Source organism: Strix aluco, chromosome 17 (genome assembly GCF_031877795.1).
Source record: "Strix aluco isolate bStrAlu1 chromosome 17, bStrAlu1.hap1, whole genome shotgun sequence".
Classification (NCBI taxonomy): Eukaryota; Metazoa; Chordata; class Aves; order Strigiformes; family Strigidae; genus Strix; species Strix aluco.
The window spans coordinates 17,234,762-17,249,986 of NC_133947.1; the positions used below are offsets into that span (position 1 = coordinate 17,234,762).

Genomic DNA, 15,225 nt, shown 5'->3' on the forward strand with positions numbered 1-15,225 from the left:
TGGAACAAGGAAGTGAAGCTGATAAAAGCTACAACTGCATGACATGTAACTAAACGAGACAAGTACATTGCCATTTTGGAGTACAACATCAAGTAACTTGGTTAATGAGACCCAGTATGTGACACCTTGCTGACTTCCATCAGGACCGTCCAATTCTATCATCATAAGCATCTCAAAAGTTCAGTGGATATAAAAGGCAACTTCCTTCTTGTCTCAAGACTTACATACCAGCCAGATTTTCACTTGGACACCTCTAAGTAAGTAATTGTGAGCAGTACCTGAAAATGACTGAAAACAGAAGAAAGAGTCCAAGAGCGCATACTTAGGAGAAAAAATGGTATCAAATACTCTGCTCTGACCAACATTTCAAGTTGAAGCTGTAACAAGGCACATTAAGCCATGTTATTACGGAGCTTCAGAACCAAGTGGATCTCTTCACGTAAAAGAAACTCCAAGATCCAGAAATCTGAAGGCCATCAGATGACTTTTCCCCTGGTCCTCTCACTCTGAAGTTGCATTAGAACTTAAAGAAAAAAAAAGAATTAGTGCATAATGATTTGTGTAACCAAATTGTTATCTTCTAGTCACCTGCCATAGTGCTTTACAGCAGCCACAACAGAAGACAGAAATTAGACCCAACCCCAAATTTCCACACAAGACTGTCTCATAAAGGTACCTTTTGTCCAGTCAGGCAACTCACTGTTGCCCTTCCCTGGGTGCTTATTTACCTCAAGAGCTGCAAGACACTAGAAAGGAGCAAGTTTTGTCCATGAAGAATTATCAAAACCAGAAGATATTCCTTGACAGGATACTGCAGTATGTGTATGGCCTATCATTTTCAACAGGACTAACTTCTCTTGCAGGAAGAAGTACACAGAGGGGGTGTTTTGGTTTTGTTTTTTGAATACAGATCTATTTTTGTAGGACTTACTACTAACAGAATTTGTTCATATGGACTTTCATGATTACTGGGTTGAACAAGACCTCATCAGTTCAGAGAGACAAACTTTCTCCCATGGCCCATGGTAGCTGAGAAATAAGATTAAGGTACTTCATAGCCTGTCTGGGAACACCAGTGTCCTAACAAACTTTCTGAAATGCAAACTGTTTGTAGCAGTACAGGGTGAGAAGTCATGTCAACAAGCCTTTCTTGAGCTTTCCTGATTCTCTACCTATCTGCATTAAATTTCAAAAACCTTTACAGAACACCACCTCAGGGAACCCCAAAATCACAATATAAAAATCTATAGAAACCAGACAACCTTCATTTAGGCCTCCTAACCTTCCCCTCTCACAACATTCTAAATTCAATTTCATGAATTAACATTTGAAGAACCCCATGGTCACTTTAATCCCACCAGTCTTTCAGAGAGCACAGGGCATCTGAGCTTCATGTGGAATGAGATGTGCTCACACAGACTCTCGGTGGAAGAAAACCATATTTTGTGTCTGTTGGTGTTTTTAGCTTTGCAAGACTTAAGTTTAAGGAGTTTTGCTTGAAGACACATAAACGTTAATATATTTCTGTAAGACTTTTTAGCCACCAGTAAACACTATCCTGGGGGAGCTCATCAGATGTATTTTTCTTCAGTAACTGACAAAAAAAAAATAGTTGTCAACAAATAAGTTTTGAAGCACCTTTTGTTCAACTGATAGAAATCACAGAATCCTTCATGTTGGACAAGACCCTCGGGATCATCGAGTCCAACCCTCAGCCCGACTCTACAAAGTTCTCCCCTACCCCACATCCCCCCACAGCTCATCCAAACGACCCTTAAACACACCCAGGGATGGGGACTCCACCCCCTCCCTGGGCAGCCTATTCCACTCTCTGACCACTCTTTCTGGGAAACATTTTTTCCTCATGTCCAGTCTGAACCTCCCCTGTTGCAGTCTAAATATTTAGAGGGTCTGTAAGATCTCTGAGCACTCAGAAATATGTTTTAGGAGTTGAGACTAAATTTGAGAAGATGATGAGATTAAAAAAGCTGGAAAGTTATCTTAAATTTGGGGGAAAGTAAATGTTAAAACTTGTTTCATGAAGACCCAAACTTGTAAGCCTTCCATATTTAGTGTCCTGTTTTCTCTCAATAGAACATTTTCAAGTATAATTCAGACAAGCCAATTTATAAAATTCCCCCAAAAGAACAAAGAGCAATTACTTACCATAACAACCACAACCAAGAACCTGTATTTAGGTATATACTTTTAAAACTTGCATGTTTCCCAGGTTCAGACTTAGCACCAGCTGCAGAGTGTGCCATGTGCTTTCATCCTCACGACTCCCTGAGCCAACATTCACTCTCCAGAAGGCTTCCTACTCCTCTGCCTCCTCCCAATCACAGGAACTCCTGACTTGCAGTTTCAAGAAAGGCCAACACAGAGTGCACAATACACCATATTTACATGGACTACACCTTCAACTGTTGTTAGTGCTATAACTAACTTTTCCTGCAAGTCACTTGTCCGTATAAGCACTCTACTGAGGCTACCAGACAACAGGATGACTGTACCATGAGCCTGTAGCGAACAGCAGGACTATGCTGATGGAGACTCCTATTAGGAAGTGCACAGGAGACCGCTGTGCAGTTCCTTAATCTGGCTATGCAGGTCCCATGAAGACACCTGCACTTGACTTAAGAGATATCCTGAGGTGGCATCTCAGCTACAACTTCCACACATTCCTGATGGTGACCAACTCAAAAATCAAAACAGATAATACCCTTTAATACCTCTATGATCCAGAGTACTGTTAATCATCATTAGAATTACATGATTCTTGATAAATTCTTGACCACAAAAGCCCTCCTGACATCCAGAGCAGTGAACAGTTTCACTGTTCTTGAACAGTGATGATGTAATTAAACAACAACAGATTAATTTCTAGGTCAGATGACGCTAAATAGCACTAATAGAAGCAGGAGATATGTTCATAAAAAACTTAAAGAAGCTTGCTGATTAACTGTCCCCAGCCTTCTTCCATAGAGTTCTTTCAGGCCTCTCCTCTAAACCTGGGAGAAGTATCCTCTGCCACATAAAGAGCTGATCCAGAAGCAGTGAAGGATCTTAGAAACTAACAGATACAAACCTGAGATACAAAACCACCTCAACTATGCAGAAACCACAAGGACAGAGCCTTAAGAGAATTTATACCTAAGCATGGCAAGACTCAGTGACAGACAAGGAGACAGTTTTCTGTCCAATGGAACACAAAAGATGTCAGACCCCAGTTAAGATAATTCAGCCCTCAGAGGAAGCAAAGAGACTGATTTCCCAAGTGTTGTGAATTAGACAATATTCACCATCCACAGCTGTGAGATCATTTGCTGAGAATATCCACTGCTATTTTCAAGAACTGAAAGACCACGTATCATCTTGACTTACAGCTGAAGTATTTCACACAGCCATCCTCCACAAACTAACTGCAGTATTCTCAAGATAAGCCACAAAGACAATCAGCAATTCTGCAAAACACGGAGGGTGTCAATGCAATCTTCACCTACTCCAATGAGAAACCCTGTGTTTGTAGGTCACCTACTGCCTAGCAAAGAGGCATCCATCAGCCAATACTCAGAGGAAACAGGAAACCCCCCAAAGGATCACCCTGAGAACCACTAAGCCACATGCCAAAGGTTCACGTGTTAGCAGCTATCACTTGACAACTGGATGCCTTCGATGTCCAAGCAAGTCTGCCAATCTGTCTCCTACACATGCACAGCTAGGATCACATCAGTAACATGAGTAAAGACAAGACCCCTTTTTTCTTTACATGTACTCCTGGCATTAAGACACTTATGCATTAACATGACGTACTATAACTATAAGTAGGCAGAATTTTCTAACAGCAAGGTCATGTAGAAAAATTTAAACATACTGACAAAATGCACGTTTTTTCTTTGAATAATGACTTTTAAGTATGGACTCCTCAGTAGGGACAGATTTTCTACAGTCTCTGAACTACAGATTGCAGGTCTGTTGCTTTTTTTTCCTCATGGCAGGGAGAACAGCAGAGCCAAGACTGGCAGCAACTTGTCAGACTGAGGCTGCCATTATATATCCACATACCAAAACTGCAGCCTAACACTGCACAGAATTTTTAGTCTCAAAACCAGGTTTAACTTCCATTAGAGCAAAACTCCTCAGGGGAACTGAAGTATGTCCTAGCAGTGTAAGGGTATCAACTGATGAAGTCCCTGCCCGTACAACAGTTGTGCTGAGGGCAGTATCAAGTCTGTCAGCACTACTAAGTGGTTATTAATAGCATTAAGAGTACACCAACCACCTTCGTAAATGTTTTGATATGTGTGTGCAAGGAAATGCCATCAACTCTCCTACATGTTCATATCTACCAACATTAGAATTTCCTGACAAATCTTCAGTACCTATCAATTATAGAGCCTCCCCAAGGTCTGATGTGAGGTGCATCAGCTGTGCAAGCTCTAAAGTCGGGCACAAGTTGAATTTCAGATTTCAGGAAAACTGTTCAACACAAGGGCATAAACTAAATTTTGTTGAACCTCCAAATGAAAAGATTTTGCTAAAAAGTGAAAGCCAGCAATTCACAAAGACTCAAAGTCAAGATGATCAGATACTGAAATTATGAGCTGCAGGTATAAAGAATTAAATGAAGCTATTCCATGCCTCACGGCCTTGGAGTGGTCTACATCAGAAAACAACAAGCTTTTGCTGGCACCTTCAGAGGAAGCTGTTTGCAGTGTTTGTAGGGCACAAGTCACAGTATGTGATGACATACTTCAACAGTAAACTAAGTGCTTGTGCAGAGAAAGAGAAGGGGCCACAAAAAAGCCTATCTTAAGGTTAATGCATATGAACATGGCATGTGGTTCTACTCCTTTTTTATTACAGCAATCAGCAAGTAACTAACTGCCAAAAATTTTAACAGCTATTACACCACATTCAATTTCCAAGTGATAAATTTGATAGAACATCTTGATTTGAACTGTCAAAAACTTAAGCAACTCTTTTCTGCAAGACAGACTTTGAGAAGCCATCTGCAACCTATGCTCAAAAAGCTTGTTTTAAGATTATGCATCCACATAGACTTCTGCAGGTCTTGATTCTCCTCTTTAACAGAAGAACTGCACGTGGCTCTATAACGCACCTGCAAAGGTGCAGTACAATCTAAGAGCTGAGGGCAGAAATGCCTGCACCTCCTATATCCCAGGGGACAGAAAATCAACTGCTTTGTTCTCTGTAAGGACAGTCCTTTCAGTAAAGGCCAACTAGCAGCATGGAGATAAGTATTATAACATGGGACTGGGGAAAGAGCTGTTTCATCATAATGATCTTGTAATATTTCCTAATAAATTAAAGAGGTATTGCCTGAATGCATCCAGTAGCTATTTAAGTCTGTCATTCCGTTCAGACTAGTGAGGCATAGCTAAAATACAAGGTAGGCAATGGTAACTCCTTCCCCTCTGTTCAGTGAGGGGCCACTACAGAATTTAGAGATGTCTGCCAAATTTGCCACTGCAATGCTAGGGAAAAGGGAGCAACAGGACAAATCAGTTCCACGTTAACCTTTCCAGCTCACTCAAGTTTTGAAGTCAACGCCAAGCGCCACAATTTACATTTTAGATGTTGAAATTTCAGTCTCCACTGCAGTGCAAAGGAATTCTACTTAAACTATTCCTTCCTGCATCCCACAACATGGTCACTGAAAACCACTTACGTCCATCTTTCCTATGTGTCAAAATTCTAATTTTGAGTACTACGAGGACAAGGTTTTGTAACTGTTCTGAATACTGTATAGTTTCCTAGAACTTCAGGAACAAAAAGTATTTTCACTTTAAATCTAGCCAGCAGTCCACCCCCAGCATTTATTTATTTATTTTCATTTAATGCGTAGCAGAAACAGTAAGGAGTCCCAGAACCCCAAAATCAAACTTGTGAGATAAGGACTTAGGTGTGATAAAGCTTCTGAAGCAAGAGTATCTCCAAGCTTATGGAATAACAGGACTCATGATTTCTAAAGTCTTACCTCTTAGAAATTGTCACCTCTTCTTAAGCACTAAAACCTATCTGATATAATGAAGAAAATGACATTTGTACCAAAAGGTAAAATGATTTAAATACATTCACTCTGAACAGGAGAATTTTTGCTCACAAAAGGATTGTAAAGATGTGAAACAAATCCACCATGTACCATACTTCATTATATATTCAAAAGCCTTTGTTCTCACTAAGCAGCACATCCTGAAAAGCCTTTTTAAAAGTTGGCGTAAAAGTGTTCAGCAGACATGGAGAAAGTCTTGCTTAGCAGGCTGTCTTCCTACATATACATCATTAAGAACAGAAGAGATGCTTGCAAAAAGAACAGAACACAAAATGCAACAGTATGAGCTCATAAACCCCATTAACTCTACTTCAGAATGTGTGGTACGCTCACAACAAAAATGAGAAGAATTAAGAACACATTGAGTTAAAAACCAAATGGCACTAAATATCAGGCACATGATGTAACTGATATATAATGATATTACTTTTCCTCATCAATAAAAACCTTACTGTAGCTCCACAATAGCAGACTTTGACCAAAAAAAACCCAAACACTTGACTGTCTGCCTTCCACCTTGATGCACTGCTCAACAGCTTTCAGCACAACCTGGGGCTACGTGCAGGGATATGCTATGAAGCACATCTTTGATACAATCCATCCACAACTGGGGAATGAAATGGGGGGCGGGCTTAAAATAAGCAAATAGGGTTACAACTCAACACCATAATGAATTACCTGCCGGTGCAGCCAAGATGATGACATCAAACCAACAGTGTGCACTTGGGGGAAAGGATAAATGAAAGGATCAAGATCTTGAGTCAGTAGTCAGTTCATTCAAGGCAATTACAGGAAAACAACTTTTCAAACTGAAATAATTATCCAGTTACAAAAAGCAGAACAAAAGTCAGTTTATGGAAAAGCACGTGACATGCCAGAAGCCTATTCTGATCACTGTGCAGTTGTTGGCAGCCACTCTTCATAAAGCACTTGTCTCAGTTGTGCAGGTCAAGGCAATACTGCAGTTTCATTTAAGCTGCATGCAACGTATAATACACACAAACTGGCACTTCCTAATGCATTTAAGGAAAAAAAATCTTCCTCTACCTAACCAAGTTCTATGCCTTTGCATAAAGTTACAGAAGTGTTTGGGGTACAGAAGGTTACATGCAGTAGCAGCATGTTAAGTTACACTTATCTTGTTAGGAACAGGCAGTAGCACATCAAATGAAAAAAAAAGTTTGCTGGGCACATGAGGAAAAGCAGACACAAAGCAAAGTGAGGCTAGATATATTCTGCTGTTGGTCAGTGAACAACTTGCAAGACTTTGAAATTCCTAAACAGAATATTAATGAAAGATCAAATGCAAAGGCAAACACCAGGGAATTCAGCAAAGAGAAGGCTGGATTTTAAAATACAGGCTCCATCAGAAGACAAGAGAGATGACAATTTTTATGGACCTGCAGTACAAAGAGAAGTCAGTCCACAAGAATGAAGTCTGGATAGGTTACTAACAACACTGCAGTTCACAACTACACCTAGACTGCCACGCTGATGTTATGCAAGACACTAGGAAGAAAGCGCTTCAGAAAATGAGACAGTGAAGCAGAAGTTAATGTGATTCTGAAGACTGCAACGCAGTTATAATTAAGCACTGTTTTTTTTCCTAACCATTAAGTTTTTATCCCTTTCTACTACCCATGAGTTGTGTGAGGATCTTTTTCACATACAGCTGTAGTATTTAACAAATGCAATTGCTAAGACTTTTCTTCCCCACAGGTCCAGCAATGAGAACAGTAAATACTGCAGAAACGGGTACTGGATTTCTAGCCAAGTAGTCTTGAAGTCAGATCATGAAATGCAAAGACTAAGCAAGAAACAGGAGAGAACTGGAATTACCCAGACTGTTTCCTTAATACAGAAAAGGACAAAAGTCTTTGAATAATACTGTTTAGATATTTGTCAAGCCAGAGGAAAAATAAAGTCAGAAACTCAGGGAATGGTAGTTTTGAAAAAAGCACAGAGGTTTAATACTCAACTGAGTTGTTACAAAGAATTCAGAGAAGCTGCATAGTCTGTTCATTACAGAACATGATATGTATTTCTAGATGAGGAAATTTCTTCAGTTTTATCTTCGCTAAAACATAACGTTCACACATATTATGCCTCTTCTCCAAAAAGAAATATGCTAAGATGGAGTCCTAAAGAGACTCTTTCAGCCCAGAACATCTATTTCTGCTCTTTCCTGCTTGTCCTGCCTGCTGCTGTTTAAAAAAAAAAAAAAAGGAAGAGATCAGCAACATACTTACACAATGAACCAGCTGTGGTCCGTCCTCTTTTTGACCTTTCTTGATTAGCTTTTTCAGAAGCCAAAGAAGCTCTGGTTTGAATATTTCTTTTTACAGGGTTTTGCTGTGATTCTGCAGCCTTCTCCACTCCATGAAAGTATTTCATGTGATAATGCAATAACTTGGCTTTGCGGAAGGATTTTGAACAGTCCAAGAACTTGCATCTAAACTTGTGATCTTGATCAACAGTTGCATCTTTTTTTGATGTAAGAAAATCTGCTCTCCTACAAGGTTTTGTTACTGTAAGAACAAAACAGATAAATTCCCCCATGCATTTGCTATATTTATCAAAAGGTTTCCTAAACTTAAAACAAAAAAGTTAAGAAATGGGCATGCATGCAAACAATAGCTATGAAATGCTAAAAAGAAAAATATATTAATTTTAATGCTGTTATCTGCCTTTAAGATCAATAGCTTTTAAGGGAATACTCTGCTCTACTGAGCTCTTAAAAATTGGTTGTCATGACAACAGTGTTTTTATGAATGAATTATTGTCAGAAAACAACATTTTGCTTCCATGAGTCCCTTTGCCCAACAGCTAATATCACTGTATATAGTGCTACCATAGAGATGAGACTGAATTACAGAGATTGTGTATTTTAGTCAGAACACTGAAAATTATGTCCTATCAAGTATTTATTTCATTTTATTTAATTTTTTTACAACTGTCCACAGTGAAGGCACTTCCAAGGAAAAGAGTTCTGCTACTCTGCTTATAGCTACTATTTTGCTACCTGCTTTCTGATGCCTTGTCTTACCACCAGACACTGGTTATTTCCAAGAACAATGGAAGCAGTACCTTCGAGATACCTTTTTCAAGTAAAATTGAATTTTATTTCAATTTTCAAGCAGCAATGAAAGAATGAAACTAAGCAAAAGGAAAATTGCTTGCATCTGTTAAAAAATGTCCCGTATGAGCTATAGTTAGTTTCTCAAAAAAAGCAAGGAAAGTCTTCAGACTCATATGGAAGAATGTTTTAAGGCATCTGTTTTAGAGCACTGCTGTGCAACCTAGGGCTATACCTTAACTTAACCTGGTAAATTACCAGTTCTTCCAGCATTTCAGAGACTTTTAGTTCATGTTTTTTGCTAAAATATACACAAAAGAAACATTTGGAACTAAGAGTAAATCAGATTACTGTCACCAGTATCTGCACCCAATACAACAAAGGAGAGAAAGAAATTTGGAAACACACAGATATAAAGAGATCCAGGCAATTATCCACCACAGCACACAGCATCAAAAAAATCCCTCACCAACTAGAGGACAAGGGAGAGGAGGTGTCATTTTTACAAAACAGCTTCCAAATACATTTTTTCCATTTGTTTTGCCAATACTAAGATATTATTTCCATATTCACAAGTATTTTCAAACTTGGAGGATTAAGAAAGAAGTGTTTAAAGCTAAGACCCAGACCTAGCAACAGTGATGCAAAACTGAAGGTATGCAGCACATGAATGAACATTAGGACATTATATTAGAAGTAGTTGAAAACAAGGAACACAAAAGGGCCCAGAAACATCACAAACAAGAGTAAGCACAGAAAGAATAAGACTTTCCACAAGTGCACATATGCAGGAACACACTGAATTGGAGCGTTAGAGGTAGCGTCAATGTGATCTTGGTGTAAGAACGCAGGACAATTTGTTCAGAAAATTTTAGCATGTGGCAACAAAAGTGGTGTTACTGAGCTGCATGCTTAAAGGTTATGTCATAGTGAAGACAAGCATCCTAGGTAACTGTATCTGAAGCACACTCAGTTTTTAAGTATCATGTTATGACAAAAACAAAATTTGAGGTCAATTCATAGAGGGGGAAAAAAGTAACGGTACTATGGAGGCTGCAGTACGGGGAAGGATTTAAGAAGTCATACACACGGACTGGTTAAAAAATATTCAGTTAATTTTGAGAAGAAAATAGTAAAAACGAAGACTGCTTTTGGGTGTTTCACAAAGATAACAAGGTGAAAGACATTTTGGCATAGCCATACTAAGAACATGTCGACGGGGATGCTGCTTCAAACAATTATGGTAATAAGACTGCAACAGCCAGACAATTGGATCACACTTGCAGAATGATAGTTTGCCAATGCCAAAATCAAAATAGACTGTACACCATCAAAAGTTGCATTCATAAAGAACGAAAAATTATTTCAGGAACCATCAGTGCAATGGCCTGGGGGTTTAGTGAAAGCAAGTGTAGAAAGGTTCTCTCGACTGTAAAGCTAAAAATGGGCATTCAGGAGAATGAAAGAGAACTTGTTTCTATTTAATAATTAACATGAAGATGGGAAAACTTAACTGCAGCAGAAGAGGGTAATGGGGTCCAAAGACAAGTGAAACTATTATACCATGACAAAACTGTCATGATGAGGCCCTGTATCCAAGCTCAGAGCAATTTCACTCCACTGAGATGGACAAATTCTGGAAAAGATACAGGGAACAGCTTCTAACTGATCAGCTGCAAATTAGCAGAGGAGCACAGGATCACGTGAGCTGAAGTTTAGAAACAGAGGTAACAAAGACAGCGGAAGGGGAAGGGAAGCAGACAAAAACTTACTGCAACATGCAGAAAAAATCTATTCAGAGCAATAAACACACAGACAATCCCACAGTTTGAAACAAAGCTTAAATTACTACCATCACCACCACCACCAAATTGGGGTCATTTTCTTTCTTTACAAATAACACAATAGAACACCCTGCTGCCAGGGCACAGTAGGAAGCTGATGCCCAGTTCCACCACCCAGGAGAGCCTCTGAAGAGCCTGTGCTCCCAGCCAAACGCTCCCAAGCCAACTCATTACAACAACATCTAAAGGGAAAACTTCAATCCTTACACATATATACAATTTTTACCCACAATGCATGGTACTAAAACTGGTTTCTATGGAAAGCAAGTTTTGTTGTATTAGCTTCAGATTTTCAGACACTTGCCTTTTCAGAGGAGCTTGGTGGGTATTTTCTCTGAGTAGAGAGGAAAGTTAATGATAGACCTACTACTTGTCATTTCTTCCATGTTTATAAACAAAATTAAAACTCCTCACCCCACATTCAATTAGCTATTACAGTATTAAGCACAGGGACTCAAGGGCAAACAACAGTGTCTCCTTTAACTTTCACTACAGAGAAAAAAAAAATAACCTTCAGCATTCAAGTCAGCAACCCCTCTCACTTCTCCTTGTGCTGCATTATCCAAGGTTCAAGCTATGGCCACATTCATCAGTAAGTTTACAGTAAAATGTCACCGTGTGAAGCTTGGATCCACAAGAGATTTCTTCCCCCACCACCAATTCTGTGTTTGAACTGACTCCTGCTGGGACAGGAATGCTTGGCAGCAGCACAGTATCTTGACTGAAGGTCTGCCATCCTGAGGCATCTTCCGCAACGCAGCGGTAAGCTATCCCAGAAACCCAGCAGTGCACATAACCCTTGGCATTTTCCCCCAATTAAAGTTGGCCTTGCTGCAGTTTCTAGCCATTAGATCTTCACACACCATTGCCTGTTAAACTGATGAGACTTCTAGTCTCTATTTCCGGGTCTCCACAGAAACACTAAGTGAAGATCAAATTATTCCTTCACCTGCTGTTAAACTCAATACAGTCTCTCTAAAACCTATGTTCTCTGGTGCTTCCACGTGTGTATTATTTTCAAGATTATTTGTTTGTTACCATCACCTTTCCTGAGCTGATGCTTTTTATACTGTACTTTAGATCACACCGTTGGGCTAGCTTCCTCATTAATTCCTTATTTCTTTGGTCTTACTTCTTCTGAAATCTTGTGGTGTTTTTCTTGAGCTCACCAAAAGTGTTCCTGTTCATCATTTTAGCATTCAAACTATGTTTCTTCTTTTATTTTCAAAAACCTATGTCTTCCAAGATCTCAGTTGTGAAACAAAGAATATTTTGCCTAATTGCTCTTCTCAAACTACTTTAGGTAAGGACAGCATCCAAGCATTTCCAGTGCATCCAGAATTCACTCCAGTAGATGCCTGCTGTAATAAATACATACGGCATCAATAATCACAGATCATTACATGTTTACAAAGTTGTGATTTTTGAGCCTGAAACATTCCTTGACATTGCAAGAACTACTCAAGACAGTATTTCATATGATCCTCCACTCACCATTTTCTCCGTGTGCTGAAACTAAAGTTGTGACAATAAAAACAGGGAAGTCTGTACTACACAAAAAGCTTGTAAGCATGCAGTGCATTTCTGTGCAAGCCTCAACACACCTTTAGAGGGGGTTAGCAGCTGGGTGGATGTAAAGGAGAACTAAGGGAGCATGGCAGGATGGATTTTTTTTTTTTTTTTTAAACAAACTGTATTGTTAGGCTTAAAATGACAACTTTTACGCTACCTTGAAGGAATCAAAGCCTACCTACCTAAGTTGCAGCATAAACAGCTGTTCTCTCAAACTGGATGCAAAGATACTATACTTCTCCTTAACTGAAACCCAAAGCTAAGTGACAAAATTAGAAAAACACATGGCAAGTATAAGGCAAATGGAATCCCTGATGCATGTATATGCAAATAAAAAGAGTAGTATTAAGAGTTCTGGGAATTAAAACTACAAACACAACAGCAGATCTGTGCAAAGGCACCTCACCTTTAAAGGCAAATCAGTTTGTAAGAGTAAAGCCACATGAACAGCTGTAGAGTGCTTCTAAGTCTGTTTTCAGATATATGAAACAGAGCTTTAACTGGCTACAAAAATGTGCCAGACTGTCACCTGCTTTTTTGAAAGACAACTTGATTTAGATAAATCTTAATCACCAATTCTGATCCCTAAACCTTAGAGGAGCCAGAAACCAGCAGAATAGGACTTTTACCCTCTAGTACATGTAATTAATCAGAATTTTGTTGAAAATTTTAAAAAAGGAACTTAAGTGTGGACAATGCTATATTGCCCTTTAAGAACACATTACAGACATACACATTTTAAAACATAACAAGCATATAAACACTCCAAATGGTATTTGCTGTTACAAATGTCTGCAACTACTATAAATCTTGAATCATCTACCCACCAGTGACTGGAAAAACACTCTTCAAAAAGAGCCGTTTTGTCCTTAAAAATTCCTGATGTTCAAATGCTATAAAAAACACATTCTTCCTATACATCATGCAAGTTAAAACTCACCCATGCCAAAACAACACTAACACAACACACACTGAAAAAAATGAAGGTTATTAGTTTTATTATGTTTTGTAGTGTTTTCCTACGGGAAGGTAATTAATCTGCATCAAGTGACCAGAATTAAAGCCTACAGACAAATAAAAAAGTTAGTACTGGGTTACAACGTTGCACTTATTCCAAGTATGAGAAGTTAACTTTGACCTTAGCTTCCATGATTTATTTTGTGGGAATCTCATACAGAAGAAATACCCCTTTTTTCCACACACACCACCTACTCTGACAATATACCTCTCCCCTTTCCAAACCCCAGATGCCTTAATACACATGGTAGTCTGACAACTTTACTGCTCAACATACAGTTATTAGTATTTGGAGAGATGTCTATCAGTTCGCTTGATAATTAACCACAAAATAAGTTAAGCCACCTCTGAGCCTCCAACACCAGTTATTTTTAGAACAGCATGCTCAGACTCTTCAACAGCCCCCCAAGAGCTAGAAGCCACTGGTGGCTTTCTGAGATGTTTTCAGATGCCACAATGCAGGGCCTGCCACGGTGCTGCACACACATGCTGCTCCCAGGGGGAAGCCCAAGCCCTACTGTTGCCCCATCAGGCGGCTCATCAGCTCCGCAGTGTACAGGCACAATCTCACAAGCAAGACAGAAGCACATACAGGAAAACACAGATCCAACTTTAACTACAGAAGATTTATCCATGATAGGATCTATGGATTTTAAAACTCTTGTATCAACAAACCACTCGTTAATAGAATTTTTAATGTTGGTTAAGTGCACTTCTAACGTTAAACGAGATGTGGATTTTCAGAAACCACCACAGTGCTGAACTTCAGGTCAGAATTCAATCCAAGTGTATTCCTGAATTCACTTTAATCCAGCTCACTCGAGTACTGACAGAAGTGCCAGTGTCAGGAGTGCACAAGCTACACCAGAGGCTCTGGGTAGGCAAGTGACCAAGTCACATTCCCACAGCTTTACTGCTTGTATCCAATTAAGGAAACTCAGGAGAAGGCCACATCCCGCACATCCCATCAGCTGACTGACACCACACACGCAGGTATTACACATTCAGCTGGAGTTCTCCCCAGTTTAAACCCAATTTGCAAGTGCTCAGCAATAAATACATTAGGAAGTCAGAGGGAAGCAGTAACAATGGCAAAAGGTATCCAAAGGGATCACAGGCTTTTTGAACTCCTGATGGTTCAGTCACACACCAGCATTATACTGGTGTCCTGCCCCATCTACCTGCCACCACCGTTATGCTCCCCAAATGCCAAAAAAACAGAACTGAGAAATACTACCTTATAAATTTCAAATGTACAAGTGCATTCCTCTCCCTACTTCCTCCCTTACAAAACACAGCATCTCACCCCAACAGGTATTACACAAGTTCAAGGGGTTAAAACAAGGCAATTGTAAACTGCATCTGCAATCTCGAGCAGAATGTAAATATGCAAGTAGAGGAAAAAAAATCTGCTGGTATTTTAGTTTTAACTTAAATCCTTAAATCTGTCAATCATTTCTCTAAAGTTTTTTCATGGAAGAAAAGATTTCCCCATCAGCAACAAATACACAGAGAAGTAATGTTTTTACACAACCAAGGCTGTTTTGCCCATTTGTTCTTTCATAGTCAGCAGAAATGATTTGTTTGCTGTAACACCTACACATACTGCTGAGTACCTACTAGCTCTGATTACATTATAG

At 39.3% G+C, this 15,225-nt stretch overlaps 1 protein-coding gene across 14 annotated transcripts in view; it reads right to left on the reverse strand.

Moving 5' to 3' along the window:
- The window catches only part of PHF20 (PHD finger protein 20), a 74,760-nt gene that overhangs the window by 26,921 nt on the left and 32,614 nt on the right, over nt 1-15,225 (reverse strand). For 12 of the 14 annotated variants that reach the window (XM_074843235.1, XM_074843234.1, XM_074843233.1 and 9 more), the window contains one exon: nt 8,326-8,604. The exons of the other annotated variants lie outside the window; for them this stretch is intronic. In XM_074843235.1, coding sequence (XP_074699336.1) covers nt 8,326-8,604 — 279 coding nt within the window. The remainder of the gene's footprint in view (nt 1-8,325; nt 8,605-15,225) is intronic. 14 annotated transcript variants of the gene reach the window in all.